Here is a 21,641-nt window from a genome sequence, read left to right as displayed (position 1 = left end):
TCTCACTCTTTTGTCTTTATCTAGTATTCCTAAACTGTGAAGTTGTTTATCTAATACTCTGAGCTTGCTGAGGCCTGTTTTGTCTCTCACTTAGACCTATAGTTTACTCCTTGATGTGGAGGATTATGAAAGGCGTTACCTCCTAAGTCTGGAAGAAGAGCGACCTGCCCTGATGGATGAAAGAAAGCACAAAATTTGTAGCATGTATGACAACTTAAGGGGGAAATTGCCTGGACAGGAGAGGTAAGAGTAGTGTACTTTGGTAAAAACATAGACTAGCTAGACTCCTTCCTCTGCTACATTGAACTTTATACGTTCTACCCTTTGGATATCCTTCCTTACCCTCTCAGTAAGCTCAAAATCTTTCCTTTTGGCCTCAAATGCCACTTCATATAAAACATTTCATAATTCTTTCCAGCCAGGAAAAAAATCTATTTATCCGGAATTCATTTTTCAGCAAGTACCTCTTCAGGTATCAGCTAGGAACTGTGCTGGGCACTGGAGACACAGTGGGGAGCGTTACTTAGCCTGTGTTGTTGAGCTTACAGGTTGCATCTGGCTTATGCTTACTAATGGTCAGCCTTGTGATCTTTACGTATTTTCTTTCCTACTAGGAGGGAGAGTATTAACACTTACACTTCCTTGGGATTTCCATACAATACTTATTTGCTATGGAAACCAATTGGTTTTCCAGTGGAGACTAAGCTCCTTAATATAACGTCTCTATATCTCTCTCATCTCTCTCCCACCCAGTATCTGGAACAGAATCTTGCTAATGGTAAATGTTCTATAAATCACAATATTTATTTGATGAATGTAAGAGGACTGTGTCTCCTAATCACTCCCTTTCTCTTTGCCCATTCAAGAGAATTGATGATTCTTCTAAGCCAGGACGTAGGCAAAACAGAACTTCAAAAAAGGACCTTCTTTTCGACACACCTTTTCTGGAGTCGGGCTGACAGGGAACTGGTTGAATAAATTTGGGTTTATCCATAGATTTGACTGTTATGCAGCCATTAAAATGTATGTAGTTAAAGTATTATTTACTGCCGTAGAAAAGTGTTCACAAGAAGTTGTTCAGTGAAAAAAGTCAAGTAACAAAGCCATATAAATTATATGGACCCTTTCTTTTAAATGAAAGATAAAAATATACAATAGACAGCAAAAATGTCTTCAAAATGGTAACACTAATAAATTGTCTCTGAGAATATGAATATTTTATTCCTTTTTTCTCATATATATTCAGATTTTGCTGTTTTAACCATGTCATTTGTGTAGTTACTTAAAAGTTAATAAAGGAAATTAATGCATATAGTTTGATCAGTTCTTTAACATACAGTTTTTGAAATGATGATTTTCAGTATTTATGAAACGAAGAATTACTTTTTTTTTTTTTTTTTTATTCTTTGAGACTATACCAAAACTCCACAGCAGCTTCTTTATTTATTTAGTTTTGGCTGCATTGGGTCTTCGTTGCTGCGTGCGGGCTTTCTCTAGTTGCGGCGAGCAGGGCTACTCTTTGTTGCAGTGCACGGGCTTCTCATTGTGGTTGCTTCTCTTGTTGCAGAGCATGGGCTCTAGGCGCACGGGCTTCGGTAGTTGTGGCGCACGGGCTTAGTTACTCCGTGGCATGTGTGATCTTTCCGGAGCAGGGCTCGAGCCCATGTCCCCTGCGTTGGCAGGCAGATTCTTAACCACTGCGCCACCTAGGAAGCCCCGAAGAATTACTTTTTATTATTTGGTTGAGAGTTGGAGAAGTAATTCTATTTTGGAGTACAGATAATTGTAGAGTGAAAATAAATGCAGTGTATTCACTCAGTAACATGTAAGAGGAAAAAAGGGATTTTTTACATTGTTCTTGCCGACCTAAGTTAGCATTTTTCTTTCCCTGCAGGCCCAGTGATGACCACTTTGTACAGATCATGTGCATCAGAAAAGGGAAGAGAATGGTTGCCCGTATTCTTCCTTTCCTCTCCACAGAGCAAGCAGCTGACATTCTCATGACAACAGCCAGGAACCTCCCTTTTCTTATCAAGAAGGATGCACAAGATGAGGTGATCCACTTTATGTGGGACATCTTTCCTTTGGGTCTTCATAGTTGATAAGATTTCTAGAGTCCAGATTTCTTTTTGTCCCCTTTTCCCTTTTGTATTCTTTTATCTTTGGCAGAGTAATATGATTATTTAAAGCAAAAACTTTACTCCAGGCCTGTATTTTTAATGTCACTTTTTATCCAACAGACCATGTTCCTAAACAGGAGGAAAGCGGTAATTCCGTCTTACTTGACGTAGTTGTAAAAGCTGTGGTCTGTATCAGAATTGCTTGGGAAGCAGATAATTCAGCCCTACGCCAATCTCGCTGAATCAGAATTTACAGAGAGATGATCAGGGCTTCTGGGTTTATAACAACATGCCCAGCTGAATCTGATGCTCACTAAATTTGCAACTTATGATCTTGGTTACTTTGTTGGATATAAAGTATCATTCATTGGGTTGTTATTAGCAGCTAACATTGACCTGTAGACTTAGTTGAATGGTGTCCCACAGGAATTGGGCCAGTGCTTTTAAATTTTATCTAACCTAAACTGGGCTGGAATTTGAAACATGATTATCAAGTTTATAAGTTAACTCTTGGTAAGAATTGCTCTCTGCTTATGCCTGTCGTAATACTTGAAAGATTAGCACAATTGAAAATAGTGTTAGAATTTCAAAACAAGGAATTGATAAGGTTAGCACAAAGGGCTAGTATTACTAAATGTGAGATTCAGAATAATAGAATTTATGAGTGTGAACCTGAAAGATGTGAAAATTATTCCTTCTGAAATGATAATAGAATTGAAAGAATTTCTTCATTCAGCAAATATTTATTGAACACTTCTGTGTACCAGGCACTGTTTAGGTCCTAGAAATATAGAACCTAGTTCTAGGTGCTGAGAGTTAGGAGTCCAAAGATGCCTGCTTTGGTAGAGCTTATCTGCTAGTGAGGAAAACTTGGTTAAATGTAGAGGCTAAGTTTTTACCTGTATGCATTGAAGAGTAATAGACCACATCTCTAAACACCATTTCTTTGAAGTAATAGCGTGTTCCAGGTCCTGAGGCATAAAATGTACAAGATAATTCTGGAATATCTTGTAATCAGAAAGCAAGGAAGCTAAAAGATTACTAGGGTCCTGTGTAAAAGATGCACAGACCAATTTGAAGGGGTCTCCTTTTGGTCAAAATGGGATAATTTGCATCAGAAAGAATAATTATAGGAGTGGATTGAAGTAAATCAAATATATTTAATTTAATGAGTTCATAATGGTATGAAAAAAATATACTAATCACCTTCAGAGATTGCTAGGCTATCAACTCATTATTCTGAAAAGTGGTAAATAAAGGAAAAGAAGTATTTATCCTGCCGCATTACAACCAGATGTCATGGTGACCAGAGAGTGATAATAGAAAAGTTCTTCTTTATAGAAGATATATCAGCTAATAAATTCAAAAGAAATGATAAAATTAGAAGATTGCAGTTTTACAGCTCCTAATGGAAAAGCAGTCAATCTGGGCAGCAACCATTACTGGTGCTACAAAAGCATTAGGTAAAAGGTGGATGGGGACCTTTACGGTGGTTGGAGCAGGCTGGCGACACCTGAACCCACTGATGACTGTTTTTGGTTTTATTTATGTATGTATATATTTATTTATGGCTGCATTGGGTCTTCATTGTTGCGCGCAGGCTTTCTCTAGTTGCAGCAAGTGGGGGCTACTCTTCATTGCGGTGCACGGGCTTCTCATCGCAGTGGCTTCTCTTGTTGCGGAGCACAGGCTCTAGGCACGCGGGCTTCAGTAGTTGTGGCACGTGGGCTCAGTAGTTGTGGCTCATGGGCTCTAGAGCGCAGGCTCAGTAGTTGTGGCGCACGGGCTTAGCTGCTCCGCCGCATGTGGGATCTTCCTGGACCAGGGCTCGAACCCGTGTCCCCTGCATTGGCAGGCAGATTCTTAACCACTGTGCCACCAGGGAAGTCCCCCACTGTTTACTGTTAACACCACTAAGGGGAACAACCGGACACTATGTGCACCTTGATGTGATGCAGTAGAAAACACACAGTTCTCTCCATGAAGTTTCCTTGCCATGCACCACCCTGACCCCTCCATTGAACTTGAATTGAACCAAACCTCTAATTATCAGTTTTTATGGGAAAAAACAGAGGATGGTGAAACCTGTTAAGTGACACCACAGAGGTGCAATTAGCCAGATCCAAACTATGGGACAGATGACCCAGTTTCTTCAGCAAATAAATGACATGAGAAAAGGAGATGGACAGTGACAAAGGAGCTATTAACAGATTTTAAAAGCCTTGCCAGCCAAATGCAGTGTGTGGATTTATTTGAATCGTGATTAAAATAAATCAGCTACTGGGACTTCCCTGATGGTCCAGTGGTTAAGACTCCACTCTCCCAACGCAGGGGGCCCGGGTTCGATCTCTGGTCAGGGAACGAGGTCCCACATGCTGCAACTAAGAGTTCGCATGCCGCAACTAACGATCCCGCCTGCTGTAACTAAGACCCAGCGCAACCAAATAGATAAATATTTAAAAAATAAAAATAATAATTCACATTGCTGGTTCTAGACTGAATGTCCTTCAAGCTAGGATGGGCATGTACCGTATTGGCCAAAGCATTGAGGAAAGCCTTTGCTGTGTTGGACTATATTAACTGATGGCATTTTAAAAAAAATAAATAAAAAGAATAAATCAGCTGTTAAAAGACATTTTTGAGACAGTTGGACAAACTGAATTTGGAATAAATATTGGATGATAATTAAGGAATTAAACTTTGTTAGGTATGATAATATTGTGAGATATTTTGTTAGCGATGCCAATTGAAGTATTTATGGATGGAATGATCTTATATGGGAAGAACATAGATTTAATAAGGTTGGCAACCTGTTGTTGATTGAATTGTTGTTGAAGTTGGGTTATGGGTATGTGGACTTCACTATACTGGTCTTTGTACATTTTGTGTATGTTTAAGAATGGTTTCATTTTTAAAGCTCTGTTTATTTAGAGTAGTAGATCATGAAAAGGAGTCTTCTGCATCCTTGGATGCTGTTTAAAGTAGAACCAGCCATCACTTTTTATGCCATGGGCATTGAGTGCTGGAAGCACCCTCAATTTCCTTTCAAGTGTCATAACCTAGTTATACCAGTAGCTCTGTATTTTAACTTCCCAGTCCGGGCCTTAAGGCACAACGGAATGAGTGGACAGCAGGCTGGAATCCAGCAGCCTTGGAGTCTGGTTGTAGCTCCTAGCTTTGTAACCAAACACTGAGTTTCTGATCGCTTAGCTTCTCTAATAATCTATAAACATTGATTAATCATTTCTCCATTTCCTCATTGAGCTTTTATAAAAAGATAAAACAAGATACAGTTAACTCTGAAAATACTTCTCGATAACTCTGTAGCACTGAGAATTTCACCTGTGTTAGAGTCCCTCTCAGAATATGTTAAAGTTGCCAATTTACTCATGGCTTCTCCTCTATCCTTGAGACCTCTGAGGGTCTGTGCTGTTCACTATTTGTTTTTAGCTCACACGCCTGGAACACTGTAAGCATCTAAATATTTGTGGAGGGAACACTGATGTTTTATCCTGAATCTTGCTATGCATTTGAGAAGTGATTTTTACACCCTTGGTTCACACAAGGAATGCTGTTTCCTTTACAAGTTGAGTTGAAAAAGTTCTCAGTAGCTACCATAGAATCCGCTGTTAAGATGCTGGTAGTATCTGCTAGGCTTGTCAGCCCTTCTTGGTTAAATCTCGCCTCGGGAAGTTGAATGTACAGCTGAGCATCCTTCCATCCATGCCCACTGACGGGGTGTGACTGAAGTAACAGTTGCCAAGATGTAATGCCTTTTTTTTTTTTTTTTTTTTTTTTTTGGTAGGTGCTGCCATGCTTATTGAGTCCCTTCTCTCTTCTCCTCTATCATCTTCCATCAGTGACTGTCACCAGCCTTCTGCAACAGCTAATGAACCTACCTCAGAGTGCAGCTGCACCAGCACCCGCCAATCCTCACCTCACTGCTGTGCTCCAGAACAAGGTGGTCTTGCCCTTTTGTGTCCCTGAACTTTGAGAGGCGCATTTAAATTTGAGTTATGAGTAAAAATAATGACTGCTGTGGCAATTGTAAAAAAAAAAAAAAAAAAAAAAAGGCTTCCTTCAGCCTTTTACATTAAGCTTATAGTGATAAAAACTAGAAATAACAGTGGTTTCAACACAATAGAACGTTCTGTATCTCATGTGGAATAAATCTGGTATGGTGACTGCACGGTGTCAGGGGTGCAGGCTCCTTCAGTTTCCCTTCTTTGCCACCCTTAGCAGTGGCTGCCTTGCTTGTGACCTCTACTGGTCCACGATGGTTGTGGAATTTAAGGTTCCACTTTGCTTCAGGAAGAGAGGTGTGTTTAGAAGGCCAACAGGTGTGGAGTAGCCGTCTGCCCTCCTTATTTGGACGTTTTCCAGGAGCTCTAGCCACCAGCTTCTGCTTCATCTCAGTGGCCAGATCTTAGTCATACGCCTTGCCTAAACTGCAGGGAAGGCTGGAGAGCATCTCTTAGTTCACGCCATTGCCACCACAAATAAAATCAGATCTAACAGGAGAAGGAAAGCATACAGAATTAGGTAGGTAATTAACGGTCTCTGTCATAAGAGACCATTTCATATTTCATCTATATCAGGTTAAAGATCCAGAGACTCCTAGGGGAAGCAGGATACAGAAGAAGAACATGAGCTTTTAGAGAGAGCAGGTTTCCACTCCTTGTCTGCCACATCCTAGCTTTGTGACCCTGAACAGATTATTTCACTTTGCTGAGCCACACTTTTCCTGATCTGTCATGTGGAGGTGATGAGGTCGATGTCAGAGCTGTCCTGTTTCTTAGATGAGAAAGCAGCCGTGAACGGTTCAGTATAATGCCTGGTACGCAGTGAGCACTCACGAAGGGCCATCTGTTACAGTAGAGGGAAAAGGAGACCCAAGGCCTCTTTCTTCGTATACCTGAAAACCTGCCAGGCGTGGCTCGGAAGGGCCGTGAGTACCTCAGAGGCTGAGAGGGTGATGGTGCCTCAGGGGACCTAAGACAGGGGTTCTGGGGTAATCAGTTGTGTGCCTTCCATGTTATTTGGTCTCTTAGCTTTAATTTTGATAAAGACAGTAGAAAAGCATGAAGTCAGACAAGGTTATGTAACCCGTTGTTTTTCTGACAATGACATGAAGGGAGCTGTTGTGGAAAGGCAAGGTTATCCTGTGTGAGGTGAACTCAGAAAGGAGGGATGGAATCCCAGAATATCCCCAGCTGCTCTTTGTGGTCCATTATGGCTGTGATTCGTACACTTAACCTAGGACTTGGACATCCTCTCGAAGCCTTTATATTCCCAGATATGTGTGTCCTTTTTAAGGAAATTTTCTCTTCATACCCTGATCATCCCAGTTACCTTTCTTTGTATGTTTTCTCACAGGTCTTAACACCATTTTTCTTAATTCAGATTCTATTTAATGTTTTTTGTTCTATGAACTGTAATTTTCTGTATCAAAATTTGTCTTCATTTAACTCTTCTTTTTAATCCACTTCTGTTCTAGTAAACAGGAGAAAAGCTAAATCCCACATTACCCATGGCAAGGAGAAATTATCTTGTCCTTTCAGGGTGGGGTGGGGTGTAGAGGACTGCTGGGCACTGGGGCTTCCTGTCCCCTTTGAGTGAGCTCGCTGCTGCTGTGCCAGGAGAAGGACACAGCCTCTCGGCTCGGCCCGCTTCCACAGAGCAGCACGGCAGTGGGCTTGTTGTGATCCAGCGCCGTCCCCCATCTAGTGCTGCGGTCCCCTCAGCGGTGATCCAGGAGGACTGCGTGCAGTGTTGTTTGACACCCTCTGTCTCCTCTTGTAGTTCGGCCTGTCGCTGCTCCTCGTCGTCCTGAGCCGTGGGGAAGACCTGCAGAGCTCAGACCCCACTTCAGAATCAACGCAAAGCAACCAGTGGTCAGTCTGCACTGTGTTTCTTCTCTCATTTTAAGTTCTTTTAGGTCATCTTTTCATTCTTTTTCTTATATTGTTATTTTCGATTTTCCCTTTCAGGACGGAGGTGATGTTCATGGCAACCCGAGAACTTCTGCGGATTCCCCAGGCAGCCCTGGCCAAGCCAATCTCTATACCCACAAATCTAGTATCCCTGTTTTCTCGTTACGTTGACCGACAGAAACTGAACTTGCTGGAGACAAAACTGCAGTAAGTTGGAAACAGGAGAGTTCCACATCTCACTGAAGTTGGCACTTTAGAAGTTATGTTGAGGAGGCTGGGGAGGGCATAAAACTGCATTTGGTGGAAGAGATTAAAGATTTCTGTCAAATACATGAGTATCTGCGAGATATAAAAGACTGTATTGGATGCAACAGAACCCTCATTGTTAAATAAATGATAAGGGTACAGATATCTTAGGTGTTTTGTTACGAGAGTTCATACAAGGATGTAACTCTAATACAAATGACTGACTTCTGTTTTAACTCATTTATACAGGTTTCCTTTCTCTCTTTCTTTGTACCGTAGGCTAGTTCAGGGGATACGATAAAAGATCTCCACATGTGTCCTGTACCTCCTTTTGGCTGCCACCTGCACTGCTGCCATCACCAATGGAGTGTTGTTTTTAATGAGGGAGGGAAGGTAGCTTATTCCCCAGAGCGTCTTGTGGGACCGATTCCTGTTCACAGGGGTTGTCTCTGAATGCCAGGTATTTCCCCACTGGTCTGTGAAATTTGGCTGGGTGATACCTCTGCTGGTTTCTTCTTACCTTCTATGTTACAATTCTGCATGTCCTGCTTTTACTCAATTCTTCTCAATTTTGCATTTTCTTTGCCCTAGAAACACAAATATAATCTCTCCCTTTATCCCACCACCACTACTCCAGTTCAGAGTAGATTGTAGCTTGCCAAAGGATTCCTTCCCTCATCCTACTGAAGTCTTTTTTCATTGCCCCATATTAATATGACTGTAGGAGAGCCAATTAAGTAGACGTCTATATATATGCGCACACACACACCCCTATACACACACTTATGTGGTCTCCAAAGGATGCTTAAAGAACGAGTTTTAGATTGAGAAATATTTAGGTGACACATCCCTTCTTTAACCACAAACCAGTTGATGTATTTTTAATCTGTTTCTCGGCCCTCTTGTAATTAATTTGGTGGGTTCTACTTGTTTTAATATAAATATAGGGTATGGAACACGTTTAATAAAATCAGAACTCTTGATTGGCTGACGCCCAGCTCTAGGCTGAGAAGTTCTTTATCTCCTCCCCACTTGTATTTCCTTTGGTTCTGTCCACCTTAGTGGAAACAGCACACGGTTAAGCCTTTTTCCTGCTACAACTGCAGTGTACTTGAGCCTGTGCCCTCAAGTGCACGGAAGATTGCCCAAGATGATCCTAACCTAGAGCCTGCTTCCACAGTGTAGCTTTTACACACTCAGTCTGTCTTCCTGAGACTACTTCAGTAAGCCATGCTTTTGCTTCTCTCTGTTCTGTTTTTATTTGGTGTCATGGGGAGAAACCCCCACACGTATAACCGTGGAAGCCGGGTCCGGCCTGTGCTGCTCTTCAGTCTCCTCCACGCTGTGGGCAGAACTGCTGTCCTTGCTGCTTCATCCCACCCAGGTCCCATTCCCAGGCAGCCAGGGGCCTGGGTCTGAATGCTAGCAGGGACAAGCCTGCTGTGACCCTAGTCACTTATCCCTCTCCCATTCAGCAGTCAACCAGGATAAGGGGTTTTGGTCCCTGGTGATGCTAGCCCTCAAGAAAATTAAATCTGAATTAATTTCACATGACTGTCCTGATGCACATTTTGCTGTTCTCGCCTTTTCGAATGTAGTGGGGGGACAGGTTGTGATATTTAATGAGAGTAAACATTTTGCACATAAATGTACAACAGTAAGGTCCTCCGTTATATCCAGCTCTCCTTGTTCTCCACCTCCATTTCTTCCCATGCGGTGGCCCTAGGTTCCGCCAGCTGTTCCCCATGACATTCCCTAGCTTCCCCTCTGCCATCATTTTCCACTAGGCGCCTTTCCTACCTTCCCTTCACAACCGAGCAAGTGAAGGCTTGATTATTATTTCTTCTTTTCTGTGCTTTATCTTTTTTGTTTGGTTTTAATTAATAAAAATTAAAGTTTCTAAATTTACATTTTTATAGGGTATTGTAAATAAAAACAAATTGTATACTTGAAAAAAAAATGTGTGCCTCCATTTCTACTTATTCTGAACATGCTTTTTAATGTGTTTCTAGCATATTTAGATAGACCTCTTGGTGTTGGGGATTGGTAAGGATATTATTACCTAATTTTTTATCTTTTTTATTTTGTCATGAGGGAGACAACATAAAAAGATCTTATGTTTACATGATAACTTTCCTTTAAAAACCTAGGATGCTTTCAGGACTTCCCTGGTGGCACAGTGGTTGAGAATCCGCCTGCCACTGCAGGGGACACGGGTTCGAGCCCTGGTCCGGGAAGATCCCACATGCCGCGGAGCAACTAAACCTGTGCGCCACAACTACTGAGCCTGTGCTCTAGAGCCCAGGAGCCACAACTGCTGAGCCGATGTGCTGCAACTACTGAAGTCCGTACACCTAGAGCCCATGTTCCACAACAAGAGAAGCCACCGCAGTGAGAAGCCCGCGCGCCACAACAAAGAGTAGCCCCCGCTTGCCGCAACTAGAGAAAGCCTGCGCGCAGCAACAAAGACCCAACACAGCCTAAAATAAATAAATAAATAAATATATTAAAAAAACAAAAAGCCTTTAAAAAAAAAAAAAAAACTAGGGTGCTTTCGGCCATTGTCGTTTGCCCGCAACATTTTTTTTTATAAATTTATTTGTTTGTTTGTTTTTGGCTGCATTGGGTCTTCATTGCTGCACGCAGACTTTTCTCTAGTTGTGGTGAGCAGGGGCTACTCTTCATTGCAGTGCGCGGGCTTCTCATTGTGGTGGCTTCTCTTTGTTGCGGAGCACGGGCTCTAGGCACGCGGGCTTCAGTAGTTGTGGCTCGCAGGCTCTAGAGCACAGGCTCAGCAATTGCAGCACACAGGCTTAGTTGCTCCGTGGCATGTGGGATCTTCCTGGACCAGGGCTCGAACCCGCGTCCCCTGCATTGGCAGGCAGATCCTAACCACTGCGCCACCAGGGAAGTCCCTCCTCTCCAACTTTTAACTACAAAGCAGAATTATAAATTTCAATAGATGGACTGCAGTTCATCTTCATCTCTAGGCATATGAGACTTTTTTTTTAAATTTTTGGCTGCGTTGGGTCTTCGTTGCTGTGTGCAGGCTTTCTCTAGTCGCAGCGAACGGGGGCTACTCTTCATTGCGGTGGCTTCTCTTGTTGCTGAGCACGGGCTCTAGGCTCACAGGCTTCAGCAGTTGTGGCTCACGAGCTCTAGAGCACAGGCTCAGTAGTTGTGGTGTGTGGGCTTAGTTGCTCTGCGGCATGTGGGATCTTCCTAGACCAGGGATCAAACCCATGTCCCCTGCACTGGCAGGTGGATTCTTAACCACTGTGCCACCAGGGAAGTCCTGGCATATGAGACTTTTTAAAGAAACTTCACATAGCCCAGTTTGGCCTTAAGCTGCCCTCATGGTTAGTATTTCCTTAGCTCTCATTTATATCTCCTCAAAAGAGGTGGAAGAAAGTTGGTCATTCTTTATAGTAAATTCATGTTAATTATTTCAAACTTATCACAGCATTATTCATGATAGAAAAATTAGAAATAGCCTAAATGCCCAAGATCACAATAATGGCTAAGTAAATGATAATCTGTGTCATGGACAATTAGAATATTCAACCATGGAAAGTGTTTATGATATAGTATGGGAGGAAAGCAGAAAGTATATATGCTTTGAATCCAATTCTTTTTTTAAGAAAATGTATATATGATGAGAAAAAAATTGGGAGGATATGCTCCTGCAGGTTACCCCTAAAGGTGTCCATCTGTAGATGGCAGGATTATGGGGAACTTTCTTGTCTTTTGCTTTTAGTATTTTCCAAATCTTCTATAGAGAAAATGCATTGCTTATATTCTTAGAGGAAATATTGTCTTTGAACAGCTTAGTTACATGGGAAAATACTTAAAAATATAATGTTAAGTATAAATAGTTTTTATATATGTATATGACTTAATCTGTGTGGGGAAAAAAAATGGGAAAGGAATGCAATCAAGGGTGATCAGAGAGCAGTGGATGCCTTTAAGGGGAAGGGTTGTGGAGGATTTTGTGTGTAGTTGATTGTTCCTGCTTTTCCATTGTCCAAATTGTCTTCAATGAGCATGTATTGCTGTTACAACCAAAAGGGGGTTATTCTCTAAAAACAGCTAAAATTAGTAGCCCTCTACTTTCTGGTGAGAAAATAAGTTCTAGTGGGACAAAATTGTCTGATCTAGTTGTGCTTGATTTCAGAGCCAGTGCATTTGACTTTGTAGCAGATGAATGTGCTGAAAAAAATACGTGAAAGCAAGGCAATTATCCTGTGAGATGTGGTCAGGTATTCCACTGCTGAACATTTAAAATGATATACTAGGGACTTACCTGGCTGTCCTGTGGTTAAGACTCTGTGCTTCCACTGCAGGGGACATGGGTTCGATCCCTGATTGGGGAACTAAGATCCCACATGCCATTCAGCATGGTGAAAAAATAAAATGATGTACCAGTCGAGGGGGTCAAAGAACCACTCTGATAAGTCCAAGCCATATCTCCCAGTAAGCTTCCATATGTACACGAAATTGCATTTTTTTCCTGACTGCTAAATCAAGATGGATGGATCCCAGCTCCATCTCCAGAAAGATCTGCTCAAGTCCATTTTGGTCTAAGTACCAGTCAGCTGGCTTTCACCAAACCTGCCCTATCAATCGTCAGGAAGGCCAGGACGATCTTCTGAATTTGACAGAGGTCACTGGATGCCCTCCACCATCTACTTTTGGAGAGCAATAATGTCCATTGTGTGAAAAGTCGAAGTGGGAGATTGGAAGGCATCTTATACTTTCCTTCACCCAGCTATGTTTAAATATATTGATACTGTGATCCTTAAGAAATTTATATATGGGTTTTTAGGCAACAAGTCTTTAATCTGAGGAATCTGTATCTTAAAATCACCATTTACCTTCTTGAAGCAGAGGCACAGTTGTGAATAGATTGCAGTTCTCATAACAGCCTCTACTTTGCCTTTTATTTTGTGAATGTTGCATGTAAGGCTGTTCCAAGGAGCTTGTCATTTATTATTCAGCGTGACTCTCTAAGCTCCCCAATTTAGCCAAGTTCATTCTCCAAGGCAGTATTAACCTAAGTCAGACCTGAGAGCTGGGAAACATCTAGAAGGGGGCTAGGTAATCAGTGATGTGTGCACTTTACCAGTTGTGAATAGAATCTCTCATAAGTTGCTTAGATTTTACCAATCTAAAAAGAATTCCATCACCACCACCACCCCGGAAAAACCATGGCTAACAGTTTGGCATATTGTCCTCTAAGTGATTTTTCTATGCAATTGCATACATAGATAGAATGGTAGATATTTTTACTTTTTTTCTCAGTATATCATGGATATCTTTCTGTGTTAGTATATAGAGAGGTACCATGTTTGTTTTAATGGTTGTATGGTGTTCCACTGTGTGCCATAATTTATTTAACTGCTCCCCTATTAATAGATTCAATCTCCAAATACTTTTTGTCAGTCATTATTGTTCATCCAACAGTGAACAAAGGTAAACCCACAATATCGCCTTACATTTCTATAGTTTTTTTTTATAGTGTAAAAAGAACACTAACATTCATTTACTAATTCAGATCTTCTCTATAACTTTTTGAAATAGAATGGGCAACTGTAATTGTACAGTAACAAAACGAGATCAGCAAGACCATCCAGCTAGTAAGGGCTAACACTAGGATTTAACCCGTAAAGTTTCAAGCTCCACATCTAGCGTCCTGGCTATAAGAAAGCTTCTGTTCCTGGACCCAAGTTTCATGTAAGAGCCACCTGAGAAGCTACAAGCATTTAAGGACACATCTGCAAACCCTTTTGATTGGGTTTTAATGCCTTCATTTTCAGTAGACAGATTAAATAATTCTCTCTCAGTAATGTCCAAAAAAGGTAATTCAGGTTTTAACTATTGGAGCCAATTGCAATATATAAGGATCTGAATTACAGAAAGGCAGCTGTCAGGCATCTGTATGATCCTTTTGGTTTAAGCATCTTGAAAAGGAGATTTAAGAAAAGATCTCCTTCCACACCACTTCATCCCAATATTTTGAAATGCATTTTTTATATTAGATATATTCGGTCACAGGTGGTTGGCTCACTCATTAGTTCACTGCGTTAGTACGTGAACTCCACAAATGCAGCAATTGCCTTGATCACAGCTGTGCCCCAATTCCCAGCACAAGGGCAACACCTAGCAGGCATCCAACAAATGTCTTGTTCATAAAATAGTTGGGCTGTGAAGAAACAGCTTAAAGGGGTTATTCAGAGCACAGACCTTAATGTAATAAATTAATCTGTGTGTCCAAGGTGCATTCCACACTACATTGTCACTCATTATATCACAACAACCCCTAGGTCAGGAACAATTTGATAAGGTAAATCAGACAAACGTTTGTGAATGTCCAGCGTTACTCCAGGTACAGTGGTGACAAAAACAAAGACTCTGCCCTGGGAGGATATTTGGTGATAAGTGCTAAGAAGAGAACAAACGAGGGTAAAGGAATGAAAAGTGATGGGATTTGTACTTAGAGAGGCCAGGAAAGGCCTTGATGGGCATATGATATTTAAGCAGGTACATGAATAATGAGAAGAGGACGGCCATGCGAAGGTCTCAGAAGAGCATCCCAAGTAAAATGCAGGAGATGGCCTCTCCCTGAGATGAGAATGGGTGAGGAGTTCATGGGAGCACGGCAGGTTAACGTCGCTAGAGTGAAGGGAGCTGGTAGAGTGACCACACTACCTTAAAGGGATTTATTCACATTGCAACGGGAAGCCTTTGCAGAGTTCTTAAGGAAAAAGTACAAAACATCTGATTTATGCTTTTAAAAGTCACTTAGCTGGCTGGGGGGTATAAATTAGGAGTTTGGGATTAACAGATACACACTACTGTATAAAATAGATAAACAAGGACCTACAGTATAGCACAGGGAACTATATTCAATATCTTTTAATTATAAGGGAAATAATCTGAGAACGCTTAGATAGATAGATGTATAACTGAATCGCTTTGCTGTTCACCTGAAACTAACACAACATTGTAAATCAACTATACTTCAATTTTTTAAAAATCACTTTGCTGGAAATTCCCTGGCTGTCCAGTGATTAGGACTCGGGGTTCAATCCCTGGTCGAGGAACTAAGATCCCGCAAGTCGTGCTGCACGGCCCCAAATAAAATAAAATAAATTTAAAATAAATAAAAAATAAAAATCATTTTGTTGTATGGAAAAGGAAATAGGCAAAAGAAGGGGCCACTTATGAGAAGGCCTCACAACACTGTTCCTGCTCTACAGGATGAGGAGAGTGAGCCTTTAAAAGGCAAAGTGACTGAGGGACTAATTTTTTTTAAGTAGGTTTAGGACGGATGTTACCTTGGGGTGTGTGGGGGCTGTGGTTAAGAGAATGGGATTGGTATAAAGATGTAGGAAATTGGTCATTTATATTTCTTACATTGAGTTGTGGGTTGACAGGTATTCATTTTACTTTTGTGCTTCGTCACTTTTATATATCATGTACTCTGTGAATGTTATGGGCTGAATTTTGTCCCTCATAACTCAAGTTGAAATGCCATTTGCAGCAACATGGATGGACCTAGAGATTATCATACTAAGTGAAGTAAGTCAGGCAGAGGAAGACAAATATCATGTGATATCCCTTATATGTGGAATCTAAAAAAATGATACAAATGAACTTATTTACAAAACACAAATAGAGTCACAGATGTAGAAAACAAACTTATGTTTACCAGGTGGGAAGAGGGGAGGGATAAATTGGGAGATTGGGATTGACATAATCATACTACTATATATAAAATAGATAACTAATAAGGACCTACTGTATAGCATAGGGAACTCTACTCAAAACTCTGTAATGACCTATATGGGAAAAGAATCTAAAAAAGAGCAGATATATGTATATGTATAACTGATTCACTTTGCTGTACAGCAGAAACTAACACAATGTTGTAAATCGACTATACTCCAATAAAAATTAAAAAAAAAAACAAAAACTCAAGTTGAAGTCCTAACCCTCAGTACCTCAACATGTGACCATATTTAGAGACAGCACATTTGAAGATGTATTAAGTTAAAATGAGGTCATTAGGGGAATTCCCTGGCAGTCCAGTGGTTAGGACTCTGAGCTTTCACTGCCGAGGGTGCGGGTTCAATCCCTGGTCGGGGAAGTAAGATCCTGCATGGCATGGCCAAAAAAAAAAAAAAAAAAAAAATGAGATCATTAGGGTGAGTTCTAATCCAATGTGACTGGTCCTTACAAGAAGTGGTGGTGAGGACACAGGCACAGACAGGAGACCATGTGAAGATACAGGGAGAAGACAGCCATCTAAAAGTCAACAGCTCAAGACTTCCCTGGTGGTCCAGTGGTTAAGACTCCTCACTTCCACTGCAAGGGGCACAGCTTTGACCCCCTGTAGGTGAACTAGGATTCTGAATGCCGCACAGCCCCAAAAAAATTAAAAATAAATAAGTCAACACCTCAGAAGAAACCAACCCTGCCAACACCTTGATCTCAGACTTCTAGCCTCCAGAATTGTGAGAAAATAAATTTCCATTGTTTAAGCTACCCCATCTTTGGTACTTTGTTATGACAGTCCTGGAAAACTAATAAGTTTAGGTGTCAAATATTTCATCATTAATTTTTTTTTAATCTTTAAAAATCCATAGGATAGTAGAAAAATATGTATCAAACTGTTAACAATGGTCATTTCTGGAAGGTGTGATTATGGGGAATTCTGATTTTCTATATTTACATTTCTGAACCCTTTATATCTTTTATAATGAGTATATTTTGGTTTGTATTTAAAGGAAGGAAGAAAAGGGAGAGAGAGCACGGACATGATTTGTCCAATATTGTAGTGAGTGAGTGGCAGAAAAAGAATAACTGGATTACATTTACAATCATTTTCCAACATTTCTCCATCTAACAGAGAAGCAGACATGTTGTATGGGACTTCCAAAAATGTTTCTTAAAAGAAAGGAAATTCCCTTTTGTCCTCGTTCCTTCCCTCTTCTTGCTGCCTAGAATGAAGCTGTAATGACTGGAGCTCCAGCAGCCATCTTGGGGCAAAAGATAATCTCAACAATAGTAACAATGCACAGTGGAGGAGAAAGACGGAGGCTGTGTTTCTGAAGACTTCAGTGAGCTACCATACCAACCCTGAGCTTCCTACCTCTGGATTTCTTTTCGATGTAAGAATAAACTCTTATGTGTTTAAACCAACATAAATTGGACCTCTGTTACTTGCAAATAAACCTAGTCCTAATTATTACAAAGGATTTTTTTTAGTCATTCGATATTAGAGCTCATTAAGTGCTATTGGGGAAAAGTTCTTTGGGGTAATCTTTTTAAAAAATTATTACAAATTTGAGGGAATTCTCCACCCACAACCTCCATTTTCTCTGAAGTGCAATGCATGATTATCTGATGTGAAACAGGAGGGTTTGTGTAGCCTAAAGAGGGTGCTTAAAATGTTGGTACAAGTTCCTGGGAGGAACAAGAACAGGGGCAGGGCTAGTGATACTTTTTAAAAATAAAAGAAACTAATTCTATTTTCTGTTATCAGTTTTAACTAAACATCAGTTCATTGTGGGGATGAGACATGACTTAACTATTTGAATAGTTTCTGTTATTAAGAAAAAAAAAAAGATTCCAAGCCACCAGCAGTATGAAGCCTGCCAAGGCTGAAGGCCTATTCATATCTGTGTTTGAATGCTGGCTTTGCTTTTATAAGTTATTTTACTTGTTTGAGTCTCAATTTCCCCATCTGTAAAAGGGATGGCAAAACAACTGGGATTGTGACAAAGAATAAATGAAATTACGTTTGTAAAAGTGCTTAACACTCAGTAAAAGCTATTCCCTCACTTTATTAATCCATTTGTGCCTCATATAAAGTTCCAGTATTTCTAGGCTTGTCATACCCTCAAGGAAGACCTGTGGGTCCCACCTGGATGAGTTATGTTGTGCTGCAAATATAATCTTAAATAATTAATAATTGCAGTTAGCGTTTATTGATTATTTACTATAGACCAGGCACATTTCATGCGTTTTTACTTAATCCTTCCCCAAAACCTTGAGAAATAGATGCTATTAATATGGTCATAAGGAAACTAGGAGAGGTCAAGTAAACAGTCCAAGATTTTTTTTTTTTTGGCCATACGGCACAACTTGTGGGATTTTAGTTCCCCAACCAGGGATTGAACCCAGGTCTTCGGCAGTGAGAGCTCGGAGCCCTAACCACTGGACAGCCAGGGAATTCCCAACAGTCCAAGATTGCATTCACTTAGCAAAAGCAGGATTTGAACCATGGAGACAGTAAAAAGAAAACTGGTCGCCAGGGGTTCAGGGAGAAGGAGGGAGGAACACAGAGGATTTATAGAGCAGGGAAACTATTCTGCATGAGACTGTAATAGTGGATACATGTTATTATACATTTGTAAAACTCACAGAATGTACAGCATCAAGAGTGAACCCCAATGTAAACTATAGACTTTGGGTGATAATCAATTATAACAAATGTACTACTCTGGCTATTGATAGTAGGGGAGGCCGTGCGTGTGCGGGGATGGGGGATATTAGAATTCTCTGTACTTCTGGCTCAATTTTTCTGTGTACCTAAAACTGCTCTTAAAAAGCCTATGTTTAAAAAGCATGAAAGCGAAAATGTCCAAAGCATTGGTGATTGGCAGGTAAACCAGTCTGGACTGAACAGAGGAGTAAAACAATGGGGTAGGAAAGGAAAGTTTGAACCAGTAGTGAAGGGCCTTAGACAGTCAGGTGGGTAATTGGGGCTTTAGCCTGTAAGTCAATGGGGGTTGTTGAGGATTACTGAGCAGGGAACTCAGGTAAAGAACAGACTTGTAGGAATAAACCTCTGGCTGCTATTGTGTGAGGAGAATTCGGGAAGATAGATTGGAGGCAAATAGAGTAGTGAAAAAGCAGGTAAAAAGCACAAGTGGGGGGATTTCCCTGGTGGTGCAATGGATAAGACTCTGCCCTCCCAATGCAGGGGGCCCGGGTTTGATCCCTGGTCAGGGAACTGGATCCCACATGCATGCCATAACTAAGAGTTTGCATGCCACAACTAAGGAGCCTGCGAGCCACAACTAAGGAGCCTGTGAGCTGCAACGAAGACCTGGCGCAACCAAGTAAATGAATAAATAAATATTAAAATAAATAAGTAAAATAAAATAAAACACCAGACCATAGGGTAGAAATCCAAATGATATTTAAAAAAAAAAAGCACAAGTGGACCTGTAAAGAAAGGGGTGCATAGCTGTTGGTGGGAATGTAAATTGGTGCAGCCACTATAGAAAACAGTATAGAGGTTCCTTAAAAATTAAAAATCGAACTATCATGTGATCCAGCAATCCCACTTCTGGATATGTACCCCAAGGAAAGGAAATCAGTACATCAAAGAGATCTGCACCCCTCACTGCAATGTTATTCACAATGGCCAAGACATGGAAACAACCTAATTGTGTGTCAATGGATGAATGGATGAAGAAAATGTTATATATACATATGAATATTATTCAGCCATGAGGAAGAAGGAAATCCTGCCATTTGTAACAACATGGATGGACTAAGTGAAATAAGTCAGATAGAGAAAGACAAATACTGTATGATCTTACTTATATGTAGAATCTTTTTTTTTTTTTTGGCTGCATTTGGTCTTCGTTGCTGTGCAGGGGCTTTCTCTAGTTGCGGCAATGTTGCGGTGCGCGGGCTTATTGCGGGGGCTTCTCTTGTTGCGGAGCACGGGCTCTAGGCACGTGGGCTTCAGTAGTTGTGGCTCGCGGGCTCTAGAGCGCAGGCTCAGTAGTTGTGGCGAACGGGCTTAGTTGCTCCGCGGCATGTGGGATCTTCCCGGACCAGGGCTCAAACCCGTGTCCCCTGCATTGGCAGGCGGATTCTCAACCACTGCGCCACAAGGGAAGCCCCTTACTTATATGTAGAATCTTAAAAACCCAAATTCACGGACTTTCCTGGCGGTCCAGTGGTTAAGACTCCATGCTTCCACTGCAGGGGGTGCAGGTTGGATCCCTGGTCGGGGAACTAAGGTCCCACATGCCGCATGGTGGGTCCAAAAAAAAACAGGCTCACTCTCCTAATCCCTTCAATTGCTTCCTGTTGTACCTGTAACAAAACCCACACTCCTCAGGAGGACTTGTAGGCCTTTCACATCTACACTCTCCACCTCTCATCCCTCTACCTCAGGTACTGCCTCTCTTTTCCCCCTCAGGTCTTCATACAAGAAAGACTATCTCCATGCTTTCTCTTTTTTTCTAACTCCTCCCCAGTTGCTTAAAGTGAGTTTAATCCCTGTTTGAAACAGCTTACACCGTCATTCTCTTTCCTAGCACCTTGGTTGTTCTCCATGTTACCTTAGGTATATCATTACTGTACATATTTTCTCTATGCAAATACTGTATATATTCGTTTGTATGCTTCTAGTTTAATACCTGCCTGTCCCCAAGATCCTTTACGTTCCATGAGGAAACAGAGCCTATCTGTACATTCACTACTCTGCCCCCAACACTTGGCAAAAGCCTGGAGATTGTATAGGAGATGCTCAATTCATATTTGTGAAATGAATGAATATGCTAGGCTGTGTGCTGTCATGAGGGAACCAAAGATGAAACAGGTATGGATCACACACTGGAGGAACTCACCCTCGAGTAGGGGTGATATGGCAGGAACATAAATAACTATAGAGCAAGACAATGAACATCACAGGAAATTCTATGAGTCGCGAGGAAGGGGCATTATTCTAGGCAGGGAATTCAGAGCAGACTCTGCGAAGGGAGAGTACTATGTTGGGCCTGAAAGGAGGCAAAGTGGAGGGCAAATGTGGATAAGACATAGGGATCAACTTAATTGGAGTGTGGAGTATATCAAGACAAAAGAGTCAGAGAAGCTGGGAAAGAAGTGACACCAGATTGTCAAAGGGCTCACTTGCCAGGCTAAGAAACGGGACTGTATTCTGGAGGCAGCGGTGGGCAACAACATTAACTCAGCTCAGCCTTTGAAAACCTTTTAAAAATGTTTTCAGGTATACAGTAAAAGTAGAGATACTAGTACAAAAAATACCTGCATGCTTCTCACCAACATTCAACAACTAACATTTTGCCTATTTGCTTTATATATATACAGTTACGCAGATGTAGATATATAGATATGTGTGTGTGAGCATTTCAAAGTTTGTATTACTTTTCTTTCTTCCCGTCTTTCCTCCTTCCTCCCTCCCTCCCTTCCTCGCTCCCTTCTTTCCTTCCTTCCTTCTTTAATTTTCTGAACATTTCAAAAGAAATCAACAGACTCCTAACATTTCTTCAAAATTTTTTTTTGGTCTTTGTTT

The 21,641-nt window shown here is 41.1% G+C and overlaps 1 protein-coding gene and 1 pseudogene across 5 annotated transcripts in view; both read left to right on the top strand.

The window, feature by feature from the left end:
• The window catches only part of PATL1 (PAT1 homolog 1, processing body mRNA decay factor), a 42,202-nt gene extending 25,654 nt beyond the window's left edge, over positions 1 to 16,548 (top strand). For all 4 annotated transcript variants that reach the window (XM_082476094.1, XM_082476093.1, XM_082476096.1 and 1 more), the window contains 6 exons: positions 95 to 243; positions 1,895 to 2,054; positions 5,926 to 6,081; positions 7,923 to 8,014; positions 8,111 to 8,260; positions 8,579 to 16,548. In XM_082476094.1, coding sequence (XP_082332220.1) covers positions 95 to 243; positions 1,895 to 2,054; positions 5,926 to 6,081; positions 7,923 to 8,014; positions 8,111 to 8,260; positions 8,579 to 8,600 — 729 coding nt within the window. In that variant the 3' untranslated portion in view covers positions 8,601 to 16,548. The remainder of the gene's footprint in view (positions 1 to 94; positions 244 to 1,894; positions 2,055 to 5,925; positions 6,082 to 7,922; positions 8,015 to 8,110; positions 8,261 to 8,578) is intronic.
• LOC309667567 (olfactory receptor 10V1-like) overlaps positions 1 to 21,641 on the top strand; it is a 104,477-nt pseudogene that overhangs the window by 47,452 nt on the left and 35,384 nt on the right. The gene's annotated exons all lie outside the window — the stretch shown is intronic.

The sequence above is a fragment of the Balaenoptera physalus genome, assembly GCF_965194825.1.
Source record: "Balaenoptera physalus genome assembly, chromosome: 10".
NCBI classification, from domain to species: domain Eukaryota; kingdom Metazoa; phylum Chordata; class Mammalia; order Artiodactyla; family Balaenopteridae; genus Balaenoptera; species Balaenoptera physalus.
The sequence above is the reverse complement of the archived record's forward strand: the minus strand, read 5'-3'. Positions and strand labels throughout refer to the sequence as shown.